General features: G+C 57.3%; 2 protein-coding genes across 18 annotated transcripts in view; one reads left to right on the forward strand and one right to left on the reverse strand.

The window, feature by feature from the left end:
- KLC1 (kinesin light chain 1) overlaps positions 1–11,723 on the forward strand; it is a 58,601-nt gene extending 46,878 nt beyond the window's left edge. For 5 of the 17 annotated variants that reach the window (XM_082619766.1, XM_082619764.1, XM_082619758.1 and 2 more), the window contains exons 14-16: positions 6–136; positions 4,215–4,281; positions 5,290–5,534. In XM_082619766.1, the coding sequence (XP_082475892.1) occupies positions 6–136; positions 4,215–4,281; positions 5,290–5,400 (309 nt within the window). In that variant the 3' untranslated portion in view covers positions 5,401–5,534. Of the gene's footprint in view, positions 1–5; positions 137–4,214; positions 4,282–5,289; positions 5,535–10,910; positions 10,984–11,347 lie in introns of those variants that run through there. The other 12 variants (XM_082619749.1, XM_082619767.1, XM_082619748.1 and 9 more) reach the window with 6 other exon arrangements.
- XRCC3 (X-ray repair cross complementing 3) lies at positions 8,760–17,901 on the reverse strand. The gene is made up of 7 exons (XM_082619769.1): positions 17,761–17,901; positions 15,962–16,099; positions 15,609–15,821; positions 12,459–12,613; positions 10,189–10,401; positions 10,059–10,105; positions 8,760–9,973 (listed from the first exon to the last, which is right to left on the reverse strand). Exons 1-7 carry the CDS (start codon positions 17,813–17,815, stop codon positions 9,754–9,756), a joined length of 1,041 nt encoding a protein of 346 aa, XP_082475895.1. The 5' UTR covers positions 17,816–17,901; the 3' UTR covers positions 8,760–9,753.
- Between the last annotated feature and the right edge of the window lie 2,644 nt (positions 17,902–20,545).

Raw genomic sequence — 20,545 nt, forward strand, 5'->3', positions numbered from 1 at the left:
TTCAGGATGGCACTGGATCTTTAAAACGCAGTGGTTCCTTTAGCAAACTCCGGGCTTCAATTAGACGCAGCAGTGAGAAGCTGGTTAGGAAGCTGAAGGGAGGAGGTTCACGAGACAGTGAGCCAAAGGACCCTGGGTAACTATCGCCGCCCCGCCTGCCCGCCCGCCCTTCTCGCCCGCAGACCTCAGAGCTGCATTCCCGCCTGCTTCCCACGCGGTAGCAGTGCAGAGGGTTAGTAGCTGCAATCCGACCTTTTCCCAGGATAGGTTGAGAAAAAATTGTGAAATTTCCCGTTGAGAGGCTAAAAGAGCTGAAGCCTTTGAAAGAAATTTATGGAATTCTTTGATTTTGTTACCTGTGCAAAGAAAGCCTTAACAGTGGAAAGTAGGAATTTAATATTAAAATATTGAGCAGATTAACTTGTTTTTTCTAAGTTTGCATTATTCATTTTTAAAACCAGCATTAGCTTAAATCCTTTAAAGTTAGTTTTAATCTTTTAAAATCAAATGCCAGCTATGTGACTATATTAAATCTCATCATACAGGTATTACTATAGGAAGAAAAATGGTTTAAATAGAAGGATCACAATTTCAAGACTTTTGTTATAATGAGTTTCTTTAGGAGATTTTAAAAAACCTTAGGTTTTTCATGTGTTTAGAAAAGGGTCTCTTCAGTCATGAGTCTTTTAAACAATAACTTTTAAGTTATCAAAGGAAACTGATTCTAGGATATTCCTGCTTTTTATAAGGTTCGTCAGAGGAAGGGTTCTGTGTCCTTCTCTGTTCGTGTTAACAAATTGCCCTGGTTTCTGGGTTATTTCTGGTGTAAACGGCTTCCTGTTTTTGGATGCGTTTCTCACAGAAGCTCTGTATTGTACTGTCAGCTGTTCGTGAAACTCAACCTCCCTAAAACGGTACCTCTTTTGTGAAGGTTGATTCTTAGTATGACTCTCTTTTAAAGTATTTCACTTTAAGTTCTGTAAGAATTCTAATGTCTCAGGACTGAGACCGAGTTCCTTTGGGTAATGTAGGGGAATATAAAGGTGGGTGCGTTTACAGCTGTGCGCTTCGCTGCCTGTAAGGCACGTCCCGTCTCATCCCTCTTGTCATCAGTTGGGGCCTGACTCCCGAGACCCCTGGGGTCGCCCAGCCCGGCTCTCTGCTCCGCGCGCCTCACCCGCACCTGTGGGGAGAGGGGCTGGGCTTGCCCTTAGCTCCGCCCCCGCATCTCTGCTGGTGGAGGGACTTGCTTCCCGATGGCCTTGGCGGCAAGAGCAGTTGGATGTTTATTTGCTGCCATTGCCCTCGTCTCAGAAATGCCTGCAGTCTGCAGAGGGAGTTCCCCGCGCTCCGCCGACGTCCGCTGTGAAACCGCCGGAAGCTGCGGTGTTGGAAGCCTCTGGGGGCTTCTGCGGGCGCGTGGGGCGTCGGTCCTTCCTGGGAGGAGGCATGTGCGCACTGCCTTAGGGAAGTGGGTCCTAAAGTGCCCTTGTTTGGTTTCCAGAGCTAAAACGATAGGGTGCTGTCTGCCCCTCTCACAGCGTGGTGAGGGGCTGAGCGGATTGCTGGGCCCTGCTGAGTCCCGTTCCTGATCCTCGGGCGGGGCTGATGCGTGAAGTGAGGGCGCGTCACGCGCTCTGTGCCCTACGGGCCGTCGGCCGGTTCCGCCAGGGCAGACGCACTGCGGCCTGGGGTTCTGGATGTCTCGGGGCTCGTTAGGGCAGCGTCCAACTCTGGCACCGAGTCCTGGACGCGGCAGAGCTCACAGTTTCTCCTTCTTCACGTCTTTGTCTTTCCCGTGACGCCGCGTGTGTGGACGCTCCCCAGTACGGATGTTCACGGCGCTGAGAGCGCTTTGCCAGCCTGACCTGATGAAATGCAGACCCACACACTTGCATATCGTAACAGTTTTCCCATGTGATGTTATCTGGGTTGATATCTTACTAAACTTTTTGAAAAACTAAATAATTTAGAAAGTTTATCCCATCAAATGCATGAAACAAAGTAATCCTTCCAGGTAAGAGCAGCAATCTTTATTAACTAGACCACTGGCTCTCCAACTGGAGCATGCCTCGTCGTCTCCTGGAGGGCTCCTGAAACAGACCGCAAGGCCCACCCCTGCGTTTCTGATGCAGCGGGGCAGGGGTGGGGGTGAGGTGGGGGGGGGCGAATTCGCCTTTCTAGCAAGTTCCCGGGTAGCGTCAGTGTTGCCGGGTGGGCCACGTTGTGAGAGTCACTAAAGTGGGTGCCCCGGGAGCGGGGTCTGCAGCCTGCAATGGGCACAGCTCCAGGGAAGCACTGGACTGCCTGATGGTCTGGGCGCCGCGGGCTTCAGTGAGACTGTGCGTGCGATTCCGAAGAGTCACTGATGGGGCGAGCTGTTCTTTCACTTCACCTTGGAAAGAAAAGGAAGTTTGAGGAGAAAGTTTGTGTACCTTTCTTAGGAAAAGGTAGCTGGCCAATTAAGTAATAGAATAATTCAATATGGCAGAATATAATTCACTGGTTATTTGGTTTGATTTTATCCTTTGTTCTTTAGTGGTTCTGATTAGAGGAAAACCTGTCCAGAGCTCTAGCAACACTTGTGTGGGGTTCATTGGGATGTTTTTGTCTTGTCCTAGGTGGGAAGTTCGGGGAGTGAGGTTTTTTTTTTTTTTTTTTTTTTTTTTTCTTTTTGTGGTATGCGGGCCTCTCACTGTTGCGGCCTCTCCCGTTGCGGAGCACAGGCTCCGGACGCGCAGGCTCAGCGGCCATGGCTCATGGGCCCAGCCACTCCGCGGCACGTGGGATCCTCCCGGACCGGGGCTCGAACCCGTGTCCCCTGCATCGGCAGGTGGACTCTCAACCACTGCGCCACCAGGGAAGCCCTGGGGAGTGAGTTTTATAATACTTGGGAATGAGTCAATTAAGGCTTTGCTTTTGGTGTAGTTTGTTTGGTGACAACTCAGTAAGTGCCTGCTGTGTGCCTGGCACTGTGCCTGTGGCGCTGGCGGCCATGAGTCCATCACCTGGGCCTTTGGTCCCTGCAGCTGGTGTGCACGTGCGTGTGTGTGTCTGTGTCTGGTTGTGCTCAGCCTTCACACCTGTGCTTCACCCTTGCAGCCATGCCCTCAGCTTGTAAGTAATAGTGGTCACTGTTGATTTCATAGTAGTTCAAATTCAGAATTACTGATCCTACTATAAACATTTAAAAATAACCTTTCATATTGGTTCTTTTAGCTTTAAAAGAGAAGGTGGCTTTTTGAGGTCATCCGTGGTGGCAGTAAGCAATTACAGTAATTATACGACTCTTTGCAATTTAAGTGTAGATTAGAGGTAATGTGTAAGATATTTTATTAAGTAGTTTAAAGGTGTTAAACGGGAGAAAAAAGTGAATGTCTACATATAAATCAATATGTTTTTTGTAAATGTAAAGCCATGAAATATGTTTTAAATTTTGGTTTCTGAGCAGAGAAATACTAGCCTTACAGTTTATTTTACTAATAAAAGATTATTTTTTCCTAGTTTTAATATAGAAAAATCTACAAAATACAGCATATATTTATGCATTTGATCTTAATAGTGAGCTTTGAGGGTCTCTCTTTTTAAATATTTATTTATTTATTTATTTGGTTGTGCTGGGTCTTAGTTGTGGCTTGCAGGCTCCTTAGTTGCGGCATGCATGTGGGATCTAGTTCGCCAACCAGGGATGGAACCCGGGCCCCCTGCATTGGGAATGTGGAGTCTTACCCACTGTGCCACCAGGGAAGTCCCTTGAGGGTCTCTCTCTGACGCGGTCACTTAGGGGCGAGGTTTACGGGAGTCGTTGAGGTCCCCTTCCTGAAACGCATCTCAGGAGGCTCCTCGGGCTCCTACGCCGAAGTCAGCAGGTGGCATTGGCAGAGCCCCTCGGCTCCTATAGGAGCCAGGTTTTAACAAGTGAAACTGCAGCGACACTGGCTTTATGGGGCTCGAAGATAAACTTTTTGCTGAGAAAGACGCAGAGGAACTAAGTTTTTTTCTGCCGGGTGCAATAGAGTAGATCTGGGATGTATGTGTAAAGAGTTGGGTGGGTTTCCCAGTCTGGGCGAGATAAAGGCCTCCTCTCCGTTAGGGATGGTCCCAAGCCCCCATGGTGACAGAGGCTTTGGAGGGGTGGCTTTGCTGTGCTCCCTGCTCCTGGTTGACTGATGTGCTGACGGTTTGTCCTTGCATGTCCGCCGTCCTGGGTGCAGCATGAAGCGTGCCAGTTCTCTGAATGTCCTTAACGTGGGTGGCACGGCGGCCGAAGACCATTTCCAAGTAAGGAGCCCTGCCCCACTTAACACCCTTTACATGTTGGCTGGACCTTTCCTCATCACTGCTGCCATTTCAGTAGAGCCTGTGAACATTTTAGTATTTCTGATTCAAGACAAATAGACACCATAAATGATACTTTCATAGTCGGCATGAACTTAACCATCTGAATTATGGGAATGCTGTGAACATTCTCAGTATACGAATTAATGATCTTTACAAATACGTTGATAATTAAAAATTAAATATTCTGATAAAGTAATATCAAAACTTGACCAGTTGTTAATTTGTATTATTAATTTGTATGATTTTAGCTTCTAGTAGTTTATAACTAATATAATGTCTAGCTAAGCTGTTCAGTGTTTTAAAACTATTCAGAACTTCACTAAGTACAGTCACTTTGACACAACAGTCTTTAGCACTTTGTCACCTGTCCAAGTCTCACACAGACCAGTCACCTTTGCACTTAAAACTGTTGGCATCCTGTTCTCCATTACAAATGGCCTTTTTATTTTCCATGTGTGACTGGTGGGTGCGCCCAGGCCTCTGGCCCCTTCTGAGACCTGGCTGCTGTCCACCGGGACCAGGTGTCCTGGTCACACACCTGTCGATGCAGCCGCTTCCCAGTCACCTCCGTCCCACCGGTAAACTATTTGACGTACAGGGACAGTGACGGCCGGCAGGTGTGCTGACCTTCCTCCTCACCCCCAGCACGCTGCGGGGGCGGCTGTCCCCAGGATGCTGTGGTCGGGCCTCTAGCTTACAAGCTGCAGGGTGCTGGGAGGATGCACTCCTGACGATGACAGTAGAAGAGGCGACGTTTGTTTTTAAAAGGCCTGGAGCTGACACAGTCCTTTTGCTCCCGCCTTGTGTTTTGCACACGCACATCTGCGCGTCAGGACTCTCGTGGGCTGGTGCGAGGCGTGCGGCTGTCATTAGTGCCGAGACCCCTGGAAGCTGGCGTCACGTGAGGTGCTGGTTAAGAATAATGTTTCCATTTGTTTTCTCACGCAGGAACGACCTAATTGTCTGGCCGACTCCAGAGCTCTGAGCGCCAGCCACGCCGACCTGGCCCCCACGGGTCGAGGTAGAGCTAGATTAACTCCCAAGGCTAACGAGCGCTGAGATCCCCACAGTGTGGCCAGGCCCCTCCCCCTGCAGGGCGGCCCTGGGGTCGCCACCTCTCCTGGATGGTGACCTCCACCACCTGCTGGAGGTTGGCCCCGAATTCTGTTAGGCGGTCTGCAGCCCTAGTGCCCGAGAGCTGCCAAAGCCCGGCAGTGGGACCCGGCCAGGTGTGGAGCTGGCTCAGCCTGCTCGGGGTCGGCCGCCGCTCGTGGACACCGGCCCCAGCACCGAAACCTGCTTTCAATTGTAATATACTGTGTTAAGGCTGTTCATTAAGACTGGAACCTTAAACTACATCCTTTGAGACTAGGAATCCAGTGACCTGTGGCAGCGATGCTGGGATTAGGGAGCGGGGGAGACGGGGTAGCTGCGGGGAGGCCTGCACCCGCTTCTGGTCTGCATCTCAGCCCCTTTGGAACCCTTTTCCCCTCTCCAGGCCTCTGTACACTAAGCACATGGAGATGCATGTTTTCCTTTTAAAAAGCTTTTCTTTGTAGCGTTAAGTAACACAGGGTGGGTTCTGACAGATGCATTTTCTTTTTTTTTTTTAATTTATTTTTGGCTGCGTTGGGTCTTTGTTGCCGCACGCGGGCTTTTCTCTAGTTGTGGCGAGCGGGGGCTGCTCTTCGTCGCGGTGTGCGGGCTTCGTATTGCGGTGGCTTCTCATGTTGCAGAGCACAGGTCCTAGGTGTGCAGGCTTCAGTAGTTGTGGCTCACGGGCTCTAGGACGCAGGCTCAGTAGTTGTGGCGCACGGGCTTAGTTGCTCCGCGGCACGTGGGATCTTCCAGGACCAGGGCTCGGACCCGTGTCCCCTGCACTGGCAGGTGGATTCTTAACCACTGCGCCACCAGGGAAGTCCTGACATATACATTTTCAAACCAGCCCTGAGACATTATTATTCCTTAAGGGAATCCGTGAGACTAGCTGATAGGTTAAGAAGGTGTAATTCCAGATGACGCCAACTGTACAAGGGTATATCCCTGCTGATGAGGTTTGAAAGAGGATCTGGAAAGCTGTGAGCATCCTTGTGAAATGTTGTCAGGGTTAGTTTCTAGTTTACCTTTATGTTGTCCTATGGGTGGTGTCACTGAGCAAAGGCGCTTCCAGCCACCTTTTCCTCAACAATTGCACCGGGCTGGGATGCTCCGTGCTCCCTGGGCTCCCTGTGGGGACTGGGGGGGGCTCCCTGTGGGGTGCCCTTGGACTGCACGTGTCCTTCCCCCCAGTGTGGACCTCGGACTGAGGGCTGGAGGCAGCAACGTCCTGGGGTTTCGGCGCAGCAAGGCTCGGCTTTCAGCTTCGTTCAAAAGTTCCTGTAAGTCAGCCGTGGGTCACCTCAGGGCACCGGTGCTTGGGTTGGTGAGAGCTGCTGTGTCCCCCCCGAGGCAGGCACCCTGGCCTGGTGTTGGGGGCCCTCGAGGCTGACCGGTCTCCTGCAGCCTGTCTCCTCTGGCCACGCTCCTTTCCTCAGCTCCTGACTCCACTTAGGTTTTGCAGCTTCCGATGGATCAGGAGCTTTCAAAGTGCTCTCTAGAGGTGTTTAAAAAAATATGCTGGGTTGTAAGAAACCAGAAGAGCGGAGCTGTGTCCCCTGTGGGCACTGTGGCCCTTTCAGGTCCACGTTTAGGTGCAGTGGGGGTGATGTGTGTGTGTCACATCAGAACCAGGAGGGGACCAAGCTGTCCTGGCTCCTCCTCCCACTACACTGAAGTTTTCTCCCGGCCACAGAGCTGATACAGGACATCGGAAACCCACTCGGTTTCCCTTAGTGACAGTTGTCTCTGGAAAAACAAAGGGCATTTAGAAAGAATACACATGGGGCTGAGAACAGAATTTAATTTTAAGCTTCCAGTTGGTGAAGAGAGACCTTCTTTGCAGGGGCCTTAGTGGAACCTTGTCTCGCTTTGAGCCCTCTGGCCCTGGTTCCCCGAGGGTTGTGGTGGCCTTTGTAAGGCCACATGGAGACAGCGTTTGGGGTAAGAGAGGCTCGAGGGCCTTCTTGAAGCTGGGTTGTAAAAGCCTTCGTGTCTCAGAGGGGATGCTACCTGGGAGTCAGCAGTGTCTGATTTTTGAACTTGTGTCAAAATAGAGAGAAGCCAGGTTGTAACCTACTTCCAGTCTGGTAGTCAGGATTTTAACATTCTCGGAGAGAGCAGTGGGGGTGGTCCAGCCCTCCCTCTTCCTTTCCTGGTGAGGGGACCCTAGGGGGCCAGCACCCATTTCTACACTATGTCTATCACGTTAGACTCCCCTGGCCAGAGGACGGACTGGCAGCGGAGGAGCTGAGGGTCTACGTGAGTGTCTGAGGGCAGAGGTCGTGGAGAGCCGGGCCTCCTGATCCTCCCGCCCCTCCCGGGGCGGAGCAGGCGCTTCCGGTGCTGCAGGGATTCAAATAGTTATTTTCTGAAACTTAAAAAAAGTCCCTATTATGTGTTTGGTCAGAAGGCTGCTAGGAATATCATGTAATTAGTCATTGTCTTTACAGTAAAGTATAAGTATCGCTAAGAATTCAGCGTTTAGTTTGTAGGACTCATTGTTATAACTTCACAGAATGTTCTGGGGAAGGCATGTTACATCTGTATGAGGCCAACTTTTGATATGTTTGAATGTTGTACTGTGTAATCATGGGATATCTGGAAACTAAAGCAGCACTGGATAGCACCAACCAAAGGTGAAGTGCAAGTGAGCTAAGCGAGCATCGTCCTGCAGATGTCTCCTCTGTGTAATCGGGCTGGTGCATAAAGACGTGTGCAGTTTCCACTTAGTTCTCCAGCACGACAGGAGGACGGAGATGGTTTATACAGTGGTGTGGAGCTACCCCTCGGGGGTCACAGGCCTGTGAGGACTGTCCGATTGTCCCTGGGGCATGCTCTGGGGGATGGGATTGGCTGAGAGGCCAGGGAGAGGCAGGGTGAACACTGCTTTGGGACTTGGTGTTCCTGAGACACAGAGAGAAAACCCCACTGCAAAGTCCTATGGCCCCTGGTGGGTGAGCACCCCCAGGGCGGCCTGTCTGCCTGGTGGGCAGGTGCAGCTGCCCAGAGGCCGAATGTGGGTGCGCTTGTGCTGGTCCGCACCTCTGCAGGGGGTTGGCCATGAAACATACCTTCTGTCTTGGAGCAGTAGTTTTCTTTTCTGTTAGTGTGACTTGCCTAGGAAATCATTTGGAACTGTTTATATTTACTTACAAAAATAAAGTGTTTTATTTCCTGTTGTAAAGTCCCTGTACTTTTGCGGAAAGGCTCTTTTGTAAAACTCCAACCCTAAAAGAACCTTTTCCTGTTTAACGTGAGGCACCCAATCTTTTTAGGGTCACAGACTACTTTGAAAACATGATGAAAGTTGTAACTGGACCAATCCCGTCCTCGAATGACGTGCACAGAGCGTGTGCCCCGTGACAGGGGTTTACCACCCTGCCCCAGTGAGCCCGTGGGAGCCTGGGACCAGTGTCTAGCTCCTGGAGCTGTGGGAGGGTGGCCACAGTGCTGAAAGTGGAGTGACAGGGCTGCCCCAGGGCTGTGAGGACAGACGTCACGTGTATGAGTCCCGAGGACAGTGCCTGGCAAAGAGCAAGCGCTGGTGAGAGAGTCCAGGGGCTGAAGGTGCCTTCCCGGCATGTCTGTCCAGCCGGGGCTGCTGTGTGCCGGGCAGCAGTGGGAGGGGGCGAAGGCAGGGCGCTGACGGGGGTGAAGGCGGCGCAGCCCTGCCGGAACTGGGCAGTCGCATCCCTTGGTGACCCCGGGGCCTTGTGCTGCCACGCCCAGATGCTCAGATTCTGGAGTTCCTGGCCAGATGCAGCAGGACCCCGGCTGATGGGAGGTCCCGAGTGCGGGAGTGCCCTGCCAGAGTGGACGCGCCCCCAGGCCAGCCTTGGAGGAGGCGCTGAGGGCACAGCGGGACGTGCTCTCCTTTTAGATTAGTCCTCATCTGCCCAGAACGGATCTCCCGGCAGATGGGCCAAGCCGGCGCCGCGGCTGCTTGTGCTCGCCGGGGCTGGTGGCAGGGGCAGCGCACAGGGCACGTCTCCCCGCCCCGACGCCTCTCCCGGACCCTGTGGCCTGGCCTGCCGTGTTCTCCACCCCGTGCCAGACCGGGGCCGGGGGGGTGTGCTGGCAGCCAGGAGCCGACAGCCCAACCACGGGGTGAGGAGGGCCACCCAGTGGGCGCTCGTCTGACCTCGGCCCCACCGTGGCCCGAGGCGTGGGTGTTGGGAGCTTTGGGAAGGGGATGCGGAGCCTGCGGCGTCAAGGTGGAGACCCCGTCGGGCCAGGGCCCAGGGGCCTGCATCCGGGCGGCTTCCTGCAGCCCCTGGTACCTGAGGGGACCCTAACCAGAGGGAGGGCCACACGTCAGCAGGACTCGGTACCAGGCGTCCCCCGCACACCCTCGGCGGTGACCGTGTAGGAACAGGACGAGGGCGGCAGGTGGGGGGCGGAGACCACCCTCAGGGTGCGGCGGGGTGGGGCGCAGCCGGCCTCCTCGGGGCGCAGCCGGTCGGCCATCAGCCTCACCAGGAGCTGGTTGGACCAGGTTATTCCCAGGGCCGGAAATGCCCGCTCTCCCCCGACACTGAGACAGAAAACAGCCCGACTGTCCTGTGCTGTGCGTGGAGCCGCGGGCCCCGCCACCCCTGCCCTCGGGGTGCCCCACTCACCCCGGCGGCCCGGCTGCCGCACCCCGCTCCTCCGCGGATTCCGTCACCTGGAGGGTCCAGATCGGGGTCAGCGGCAGTGAGGACCCGGCCCCCCTGGCCTCGCCCTCCCCGGGGGCGGAGGGGGGCCCACCTGGTTGACGCACAGCACGGGGCTCCGGAAGGTGCAGCTCAGCTGGCGCAGCTCGGCCCCCAGCGCCTGCAGACGCTGGGCCCTGAGGGCCGAGGCCGCCCGGTCGAACTCACAACGGAACGGGGCTGCCACGGAGTCGATGACCACCAGGCGGGCCGTGCCCCGTGATAGCAGCACAGGCACCTTCTTACGCACACACTCCAGCAGGGCGTCCTGGAAGCCGAGGGCAGGGGGCGTGGCCGTCACCACCTGCGCGCGGGGGACCCTCACCCCGCCCTGACCTGGGCCATCACAGCGGCCGGGCCCGGGCCCCTCCCCTTCAGTGGCCCCGTGCTGGGCACCGACCGCCTGGACCACCACGGTCACCAGGACTGCCCAGCCCCACCCAGTGGAGGGAGGAAGCAGGTGTGCGGGGACCTGAGTCTGTCCTGCCACCAGCGTCGCCTCCCACGTGAAGACCCCCAGGCCGTCCGTGCCCAGGCTGCGCGCTAGGACACTGACCGGCCCGGCGTGGGGCCTCAGGTGCCTCCAGGCCAGCCCCCCTGCCCCCCCAAGGCCCTACGCGCTGTGCTCGGGGCAGCCCTATCCCTTGGGGCCGCCTGGCCCTGCCTGCCTGGACTCGGCCCCGGTGCCTGGTGGCTACACACTGGCCATCCCGTCAGGCACTCCTGAGAGCCGTCGGGTGTCTGGGATGAGATGCGACTCTGTGCTTAACTCCCCAGGGTGTCTCCAGCAGAGCCTCTCTCTGTGGAAAATGGCAGCAGCAGCAGCGGCCTGGAGGACGCCAGCCTTAACGTGAGTCCTGCACCCCTTCCCGCCACCGCGGGCAGCGCTGGGGCACCGGGGGGCCGGGGCGGGGGCAAGGCTGCGCCCGCCTATTGCAGGGTCGGGACTCCGAGAGGGGCCTAGCTTGGAGACCCTGTCCCCTGGGAGGAGGCCTGGGGCCCCGAGGCTCTGTTTGTGCAGCAGCGTCAGGCCCCGGTCCGCACCTCCGGCCCCCGCCCCAGGCAGGGCCCCCCAGTTGCTGGGCAGACACCAGCGAGGGCCTGGGGGCCTCCTCTACCAGAGCTGCTCCCGGGACAGAACTTAGGAATGCCCGCCCCCCCACGCCCCCGGGGTCTCGGCCGGCCTGGCCCTGACCCACTGCCGCGTTTCGCAGTGAGGATGCACCGGAAGGATGAGGCCTGTGCCGCTCGTGTGCATCCAGAGGCCCTGTGACAGCCAGGGGACGGTCGCGAGGCTGGAGGGCCTGGAGCCGGAGCCTGTGGCACTGACCGTCTTCTCCTGTGTCCACGCCCTGAGCACCATCGCGCTAATAACCACGCCGCCTGCCGCCAGCGCGCACTCACCCGCAAAGCCACGGCCGCGCTGGGCCCCTAGCAGACGGCCACCTGCCTGCCGGTCCACCCTGGGCCGCCTGTGCCCTCAACCAGCCCGGGCTCGCGTGCCACCGCTCATCGTGTTACTTCCCCGTGCTATGTGTGGTCATGTATTTTACGGTAAAATTTTCTAAAATTAAAAGTTTATACAGCTCATCCTTTACTGGAAATTCTTTTTATAGCTGTTCTTAAATGGGGGAAGGGCCCGGGGGGTGGCTCTGCGCACTTGGGTTCGGTGCACTGGTCTGTACTCCGTCTCCCATCTCCCTCCTGAAGCCTTTGCTTCGTTATTCAGCCCCAAACAAACAATGACCTCAGCTGGCTGCTCCCCCACCGCCTGCCTGCCCCCTGCCCCCTCCCCAGGGGCCACTGCCCCCTGTGTTCCCACCGCTGTCTGCCCACGGGGAGGGCACGTGACCCGGGGACGGCTTCCAGGTGTGGGGTCGCCCCAGCGGCCCAGCCAGGCGCGCTCAGCAATCTGGGGGGGCCTCGACAGGGCTTGCCCCTCCTTCAGAGGCAGAGGTACAACCCCACACCACGGCTGCTGTCGGGCCAATGGCCTGGACGGCAGGTCCTGTCTTCTGGGCCGCGGTCACCTCTGCGGCCGGGTGAACAGCCAGCCGCAGGAGGCACTTGCCCAGTTGGGGCCTCCTCTAGGGGGCAGGAGGTGGCGTGTCTGGCGCCCTCCCTTGCCCGCTCTCCCCTTGGGGTTAGGCTGCCAGAAACACGCTGGACTCCCAGTTCAGCCTGAGTCCAGGTAACAAGTAGTGCCAGGCTGAGCGGAGCACACGGCCCCCAGCAGGCAACTCGCCGCAGGTGGGTACTGGGGCCTGACCTCGCGGGTCGTGCACGTGGCCCGCCCGCACGGCCGACTTCCCCTCAGACGCTTACCACGTCGGCTGCGTGCTCGATGAAGATCTGGTGGCCAAACTTGATTTTCCTGACCACGTCCCCTGGGACGTCTGTCCGCAGGCACTGTTGCTGAGCGATGAGCTGCTGCAGACGCCGGCTGGGGAAGGCATCCTCTGTGCACACGTAAACGGCCCCTGGGAAGCCGCGGGGCGGTGAGCAGCTGGGGGTGGCCTGAGGCCGCCCCACCAGAGGCCAACGACCCTCTCCTTCCTGCACTGCTTCTCGTGGGTCTGCCCCTCCGACCCGGCACAGGGGCCGGCCGGCGTCCACCTCTCAGCGCAGGCCCCTCGCCGCCGGAACTTCACCCTGTGGGTCTGCCCGCCCTGGGCTGTCCGGGTGGGAGCGAGGGGAACTGTAGGGGCTCCCGGCTTTCAGAAACGCCCCCTCCTGCAGACACAGGGAGGTGCCCCTCCCAGGCCCTGTCGGGCGGATGTTCCCTCAATTCCACTGTCAAGGCTCCTCCTACGGTTCTGGGCTACCTGGTGGTAACTGTCTTTGCTGTGCCTGGAAAAGCCAGTAAACAAAACACAGGCGATGCATCACCAGGGGCCTGGACTCCCCACCAGAAGGTACCCCCGGAGTCCTGCGCTGAAAAGAACCAGGGGCCGCCGATGCTCAACAGAGGAAGGTCCCAGGACAATTCAGCGGGGAAAGAGTAGTCTTTTTAACAAGTGGTGCTGGGACAGAGACACCCACGTGCAAAAGGGTGAAATTAGACCCTTACCTCATACCATATAGGGAAACTAAGTCACAGTGGGTCAAATATGAGAACCCAAACCATAAAACTCTTAGAAGAAAACACAGGGGTAAATCTTACGACCTTGGATTAGGCAGTGGATCCTTAGATATGACACCAAAAGCACGAGCAAGAAGCAAATTGGACATCATCAAAGTGAACCACCGTGCTTTAAAGGACACCAAGAGGGAGAAGACGAGAGAAAATACTGCAAACTCTTTATCCGATGAGTTCAGTATCCAGATTATATAAAGATCTCCTACAACTCCACAGGCAAATAACCCAAGCTTTCAAATGGGCAAGAGACTGGAATAGACATTCCTCCAGAAACACATGAATGAGCAGCAGCGCGTGAAGAGATGGCCCACATCACCAGTCACAGGTGGCGCGGTCAGCGCTGCGGTAAGACCACCCACGCTGGCATCAGAGGGACAAGCGTGGGCTCAGACGCGCAGGGATTGGAACCTCCTGCATCGTCGATGGGAAGGAAAACGGTGTAGCCGCTGCTGAGAACAGTCTGGCAGTTCCTCAAAGTGCAAAACACACAGCTACCGTACGACCCAGCAAGCCCACTCCTGGGTGTCCACCCGAAGCCACGCACGAACAAAAGGTGTGAACCACCCACATGACTGTCAGCGGATGAAAGGGCAGCTACGTTGTGGTCTGTACATGTGATGGAACATTCTTCAGCCCTACAAAGGAATGAAGAACCGACACATGCTCCAGTGTGGGTGAACCCTGAAGACATTACGCTGGGTGAAAGGGCGCATTTGCATGATCCCATTTGTCTGAAATGTGCAGAACAGGCGAATCCACAGAGACAGGAAGCAGATGGGTGGTTGCCAGGGGCTGGGGAGGGGAGAGTGCAGAGTGACTGCTCATAGGGATGGGGCTTCTTTTTGGGGTGATGAAATGTTCTGGAACTAGATAGTAGTGGTGAGTGCACAACTTTGTGAAAATGCTAAAAACCACTGAGTTAAATAAAGAGGAAAGGCCTCAGGACTTCCCTGGTGGTACAGTGGTTAGGGATCCATGTGCCAATGCAGGGGACACAGGTTCGAGCCCTGGTCCAGGAAGATCCCACGTGCCGCAGAGCAACTAAGCCCGTGAGCCACAACTACTGAGCCTGGGCTCTAGAGCCCATGAGCCACAACTACTGAGCCTGAGCTCTAGAGCCCGCGAACCACAACTACTGAGCCCATGCGCCACAACTACTGAAGCCCGCGCGCCTAGAGCCCACGCTCAACAAGAGAGGCCACCGCAATGAGAAGCCTGTGCACCGCAACGAAGAGCAGCCCCCGCTCGCCACAACTGCAGAAAGCCTGCGCGCAGCAACGAAGACCCAACACAGCCAAAAATAAATAAATAAGAAAGGCCTGTGATCTGCCGGTGTGCTGGCGGAGCCCCACCAGGACGCTCAGGGCCACGGCTGAACCTACTGTTCCTCTCGCTGTACTGGTCAGGGCACCACCCCGGGGAGGGGACCCAGAGACGAGCCAGAAGCACCGACACCACGTCCGCGCGCCCTATGTGTGAGTGTGTAACCTTCATGTTGACCCGATTCTGTTTCAACAGACTTTCAAACTTGGAAAAGAGATGCAAGATGGAGGGAGAAGCACCGTCTGACCATGTCAGTGGTGAGCTCCCAACCCTTGGGGCCTCCCTAACCTTTCCTGACACGTTCCAGCCCATTCCCGGGGGCAGGGCTGCCTGGGGAGCCCCCGACGTGGCCGAGACCCTCGTCCCAACGCCGCGGCACCCGTGTTCTCCACACCTCGGGAGAGGCCTGGACAGAGGGGCCACAGCCAAACCCAGTCGCGCGGCCCTCGCAGGTCCTCGCCCCACACCCCGTCGGGCGTCTCACTGGGACAGGTGAGTGGGGTGCCCGCCCACGGAGGGGCTCTGAGAAGCTGGCGGCAAGGCGGCCCGGCATTTGAGGGTCAGCGGGAGGAGCTCCACAGTTTCTGAAGCACAGGATCCAAAATAACTCCAGAGCCGCTTGGCCATTCTTTTCAAAATTGGGGCTTTCAGACCTGGTTTGGGAAGTCACTTTCTCAGGAAAATGTGCCTCAGGCCCCACATTTAACGCGGTCACAGTGGCCGAGGGCCAGGCCTCTGCAGGGGACATGCCGCTTTACGGAGTCACCCCAGACCGGCTCTGTCCCCCCTCGGCCAGGCCCCAGGGCTCTGCACTTTCGCTCCCACCGAGGGGCCCCTGGCCCCCCTCCCTCTCCTGAGGCAGGAATTGCAGAGCTGTTGCGAAGACAGAGACGGGAACCCTGGAAAACGGCCCCCAGGGGCAGCCTCAGGCCTCGACGGCAGGTGCCCGCGAGGTGACAGGTCAGGACCCCTGCCTGCCCTCACCGGGCGGACAGGTGAGCGGCCGCACTCACCGGCCCCCAGGCCTCCGTGTCGCCATGGGAACTGCACGGCCAGGCAGAGCTGCAGCGCCAGCTGGGTCTTCCCGGCAGAGCTGTGTCCGGCCAGCTCGGTGATGCCATCCAGAGGCAGCCCGCCACGGAGGAGCCCGTCCAGCACGGGGCAGCCCAGGCTCAGGCGCTGGTGCTGCTCGGGGAACTGCTCCTTCTGCTGGAGCAGGTGGAGCGCTGGGTGCGGGGAAATGACAGGTGAGCCCAGCCCCGCACAGGTGCCCCCGGCCCAGGAGGCCCCTCGGGCTGCAGCGCCGCGGCCTCCGGGCTCACCCCCGCGCCCCGCTCCTCCAGCCAGACCCCAAGGCACCGGGCACCTGTGCAGACGCTGCTTCCCCGCAGGTGTGAGGAGGCTGCCCTCAGCAAGCGCTGTACGTCGGGGCCGGAGAGGCGGGTCAGTCTCTGCAGGTCTGGTCCAGAAAGATGCAGAACCTCCTTTACTGACCTCAGTTTGGCTGAAGGTATAGAATCAATTACAAGACAAGGTCAGACACAGCAGGGACAACAGGTGTCCTCCAGTTCTGGGGACCTGGTGGGGAGAGGCCAGTCCACCTGCTCCCCGAAGTTGCAGGGACCCCCAACAGAGGGCGACCGTGACGGGACGGGAGGGAAGGGGCCTGGGGAGGCCCACGTCTTGGCTGCAGAAGCCGGACGCTTGGGCCTCTCCCTGGTGCCAGGAGCAGCGGCCTCTGCCTGGTCCCATGCCCGCCCGGACACATCTCCCAAGACAGGTCTGTGTGTGCACAGCCTGGGAGGGGCCCGGGCCGAGTCGGGGGAACCGTGCACGAGGGAGAGGCCGCAGGAAGGGATCCAAAGGAACGTCCACTGAACCGGGCCACGGGATGGCCAGTGGGGCGAACAGACAAAAGAAGAGTCAGCACGCTGGCGGCAGCATCGTGGAGGGCTGGGTTACAGGGTGAACGGCCCGAGGAAGCTGGTGTTTCATGAGGAAAATGAATGATTTTGAGCTTAGATAAGCACATTACTTTCAAACAAGTAGAAAGAAAAAATACGCTAAAAAAAATAGATCCAACCAATCCAGAAGAAAGCATAAAAGAAAAACAACACACAAAAAATAGGACAAACAGCGCAGCATAATAAGGGAGAGTTAAACCTATATTTATCAGGAATTACCTTAAATACGTATGCACTGCATGCTTCAGTTAAAAGACAAAGACTGAATGAAAGGGGAAAACAAAACTACTGCTGTGCCCTCGGGATGGAGGAGCCGGGGGCCACCGCTGCCAGCCCTGTGTGCACTCAGGGCCCCGTCACCTGCTCACAAGCACCTGATGTCGAAGCGTCCCTCACAGACACCCCGGGAGGCAGGGAGAACAGAGGGCGGGTGCAGGGCGCCAGCCGGGCTCCAGAGGGGCCAGTGCAGCCTGCGGATGGATGCGCCCAGATGCCAGCAGACTCGGTGGGCTGGCCAACCCTTTGAGCATTTAGAAAAGAGCCACCGCTGCCTGACAGACCTACTGCGACATGGGAATAATCAGAAGTACAGAGGAGATGCAGCGCATGAAAAAAGGAGGCAACCACTAACTTTGGGGGGAAAACCAGAGACGGTAAAAGAAAGGAAACAGTCACAACCCTGGGTTCAGTGGCAGCCATTATGTCCCTAGTCACAGCTCTGATGGCTAATGGGACCCAAACTGTGTTCCAACTGTGGGGGGGAGGTGTGGAGGAAGCAGGGGCACACGGGCACCAGCCTGCCCTCACCCCCAAAACAGGAGGCCTGTGAGGACTCGTAACACAGACAAATCAAACACAGCAACGTAAGCACACTCGTCAACAACCCAGATATAAATACAAAAAAGTTGCTAAAAGACTCCTAAGTTTCACTTTTCAGACACTATGTGTACTGCTTTGATGAAAATGAAATTAACTTAAAAGAAGTCCTTTCAGTTAAAAACACACACACACACACAACTGAAAAACCTGTGGCACATTCCAGCATCAGGTCGTTGATTAGGACCAGCTGTCCTGGGCTCAGTAACCAGAGGGTCCCCAAGGCTCGGACAGGCAACCTTGTACACCTGTTCTACGTAAGGTGTGTATATATGTACGTTCATACTTTTACACAATCACTTTATATAAACATCAGCAAACGCACCTTTCTTAGCTGCAGCAATAATTCTAGGATTCAGGTCCAACTGATCCAAATCCATTTTTTCAATGGGGTGACCACAGAGATGGACGAATTCCCAGGGACACGAATTCTGACGCGCTTGCCGTCCCCTCGAGCAGCCTGGGAGCCGAGTGCAGCAGAGTGACCGAGCCCAGGTGCGCGGTTTCCTTTGTGACAGGGCCACACCATCAGCCCAGAGCTTGGAGAGGCTTCACTGCACCAGGAACAGCACTGAGAGACGTCTAAGGCGGCGCTTCTGGCCGGGTAATTGTTCGGTAACTCAGAACCTAGGACTCAATCCACACACAGATGCATCTGAAGAGCCACCCCCTGCCTCGCATTCTGAAGGTCAGCCCGCTTCATCCCCCGCAGAAAGTGGGAGAAACCGGCTTGTGTCCCAGCCCCACGCCCCCCAGGCCAGGGGTGCCCTGCCCTGACCCACCTCTCTGGGGTGACGGCGCCGGATACAGTCAGAGGCCCGTGCGCGCTGGGCTCACCCGAGTGGAGCCTGCTTTGCGTTCTCCGGTGTGAGTTCCCTTAAGTGTGTCTCCACGGCGATCTGGAAGGAGCAGAAAAGGCCACGTGTGGTGGATCTCAGAGGACGCCCAGGAGGTCGGAACTGCTGTGACCACCGAGCGGACACCAAGCCCGGCCCGGCCTGCAGCCTGCCCTCCCCGCTGGCAGCAGGGGCAGCCGGCGGCGTGTCCACCCAGGACGGCACAGCCGGGGACGCAGCCGGGCAGTGACGCTAAGGCCGTGGCCGCTCAGCAGAGGCCAGGCTCCGCGTCCAGCAGCAGCAGCAGCGGCAAGGCCTGGGCCTCTGGACGGTGTCAGGCCGCTCCGGAAGCTTAAAGAACCAGGCCGTGTACACCCCCTCATTTGCGGTCTGCTCAGGGAGCCCCTGGAGGCAGCTCCTGGGAGGGGGCAGCACGGGGCTCTGGGGCCCACAGCCCGGGCAGGGGGTCTCCGGGCCAGCAGGCTGCTCCCACGTTCTGCTGGCGCAGTGGTCAGGGGACTCCCAGGCCAGCTCCTCGGGGCAGGGCTGACAGGAAACACTGCTGAGGCTGAGGAGAGACACCGAGGCCCTCAGGACTGCACATCACAGCAGAAGGGCGGCCTGAGTGCAGGGCCCCAGTACCAGCTGCGAGGTGGCCGGGGGTGTTGAGTAGCTAGGAGTGCACCCTGAGGCCGTGTGGGAGACGCCCGGGCATCAGACATCCGGACAGAATACCAACCTGGGTTTGTAAATTCTAGAGGAAGTGCGTGTGTTCTTCCCCTGAACTTGTGGGAAGCCCCTCCGGCGTGGGCCCTGAAGCAGGGAGCAGCGAGCGGGCTGGGGTCTGGATTCTGAATGATGGGGGGAGGGAGCCTGCGTGGGGACACAGCCGGGAGGTGCCTGTATATAAAGCTGGGATCCTGACGAGCAGCTGGACATGGGGCAGGAAAACCAGTGGGCGACCACCAACCGAAGGGCCTCAAGCTTCCGTGATGGGGGGGTAGGGCCCCCAGAAGCAGAGTGCCCACTGACGGAGCACCCGCTGGGTACCCGACACTGGCCCAGGAGCTGGACCAAGAGCAGGGCCCGGGTGAGCCAGCCACCCTCCAGGCCTGTGCTTCTCCAACCGGGGACAAGCACGTGCCCAGGCAGCACCCAGTGGCAGACACGGGGTGGGCCTGGACACAGCGAAGCAGCTTCCAGGAGCATCTGAGTGCAGGTACCGTTTCAGGGGCACAGCTAACAGCGGGCGCTGCTTGGTGAGTGTGAAGGCGCATCAACTCTTAGGGCCCAGCGCGAGACTTTGAGGAAACTCCAGTTACGTCCCCGAGCCTTCCCAGGTGGAATCACTTTCCTGTATCTCTGGGGCTCTGGGGCTCTTGGGCTCTGAGGGGGCCTGAGGACCCCATGCCGCCAACACACCCTGGGACAGGAAGGTGGGGCCGCGGCAGATGGGCCCACCTCCACCCTGGGGGCAACACTCAGGTTTCGGGCAGCTTTCATTGACTCAAACTAAGGACTCAAGGGGAGAATGAGGGAAGATCTTCTTTCAAAACTAATGCACTAAAATAAGCGTGTTCAGGGCCTCTCCCGCTCAACCAGACAGCCACCCAAAGGAGCCGGAGGGTTGGTCGGGGTGGGAGGACCCAATCCCCACACACTGAAACTGTTAATTCTTTCTCTGGCCAAGTTTGGAGCTAAATTCAGGCAAACTACATACAGCTCCACTGATGTTGCCCTAAAATCACCAAAGGTAATGAAAGGTCGAGGGCTGACATTTATCACTTAGTCTCTTCCAAGCACGTGACAGGTATGAACTCAAACATCACACGAGCAACATTATAACCCCTGTTCTGCTGGTGAGAAAACAGAAGCACAGAGTGGTTAAACGACGAGCTTAAGGTCATGCAGCCAGCAAGTGGCTGGCCTGCGATGCAGGTCCAGGCTGTGTGTTCTAAGCCCCGACCCTGAGTTTACACGGCCCACCTGTTAACAAATCCAAAGGGAACCGTTTGGTCTCCATACTCTGCAGAACTCGGTTCTCCAGAGGCTGACCTGCCCTGGGGGGTCCAGCCCTGTTGGGAGCAGCCCACCCTCAAGGCTGGGCATCTTTTCCGGCTCCCCCTCCCACAAAGGGCGCCAACGAGCACTCCTTCACCCTGGGGCTGCTGGGAGGAAGCTTTCACTTGGGACCTTGGGTGGCCACACAGGTCCTCCGACGCCTGGGCCACCTCTGTGGTTTCTCCAGAACTGGCCAGCCTAAACTTCTGGCCC

Source organism: Mesoplodon mirus, assembly GCF_964341445.2.
Source record: "Mesoplodon mirus genome assembly, chromosome: 4".
Lineage (NCBI taxonomy): Eukaryota > Metazoa > Chordata > Mammalia > Artiodactyla > Ziphiidae > Mesoplodon > Mesoplodon mirus.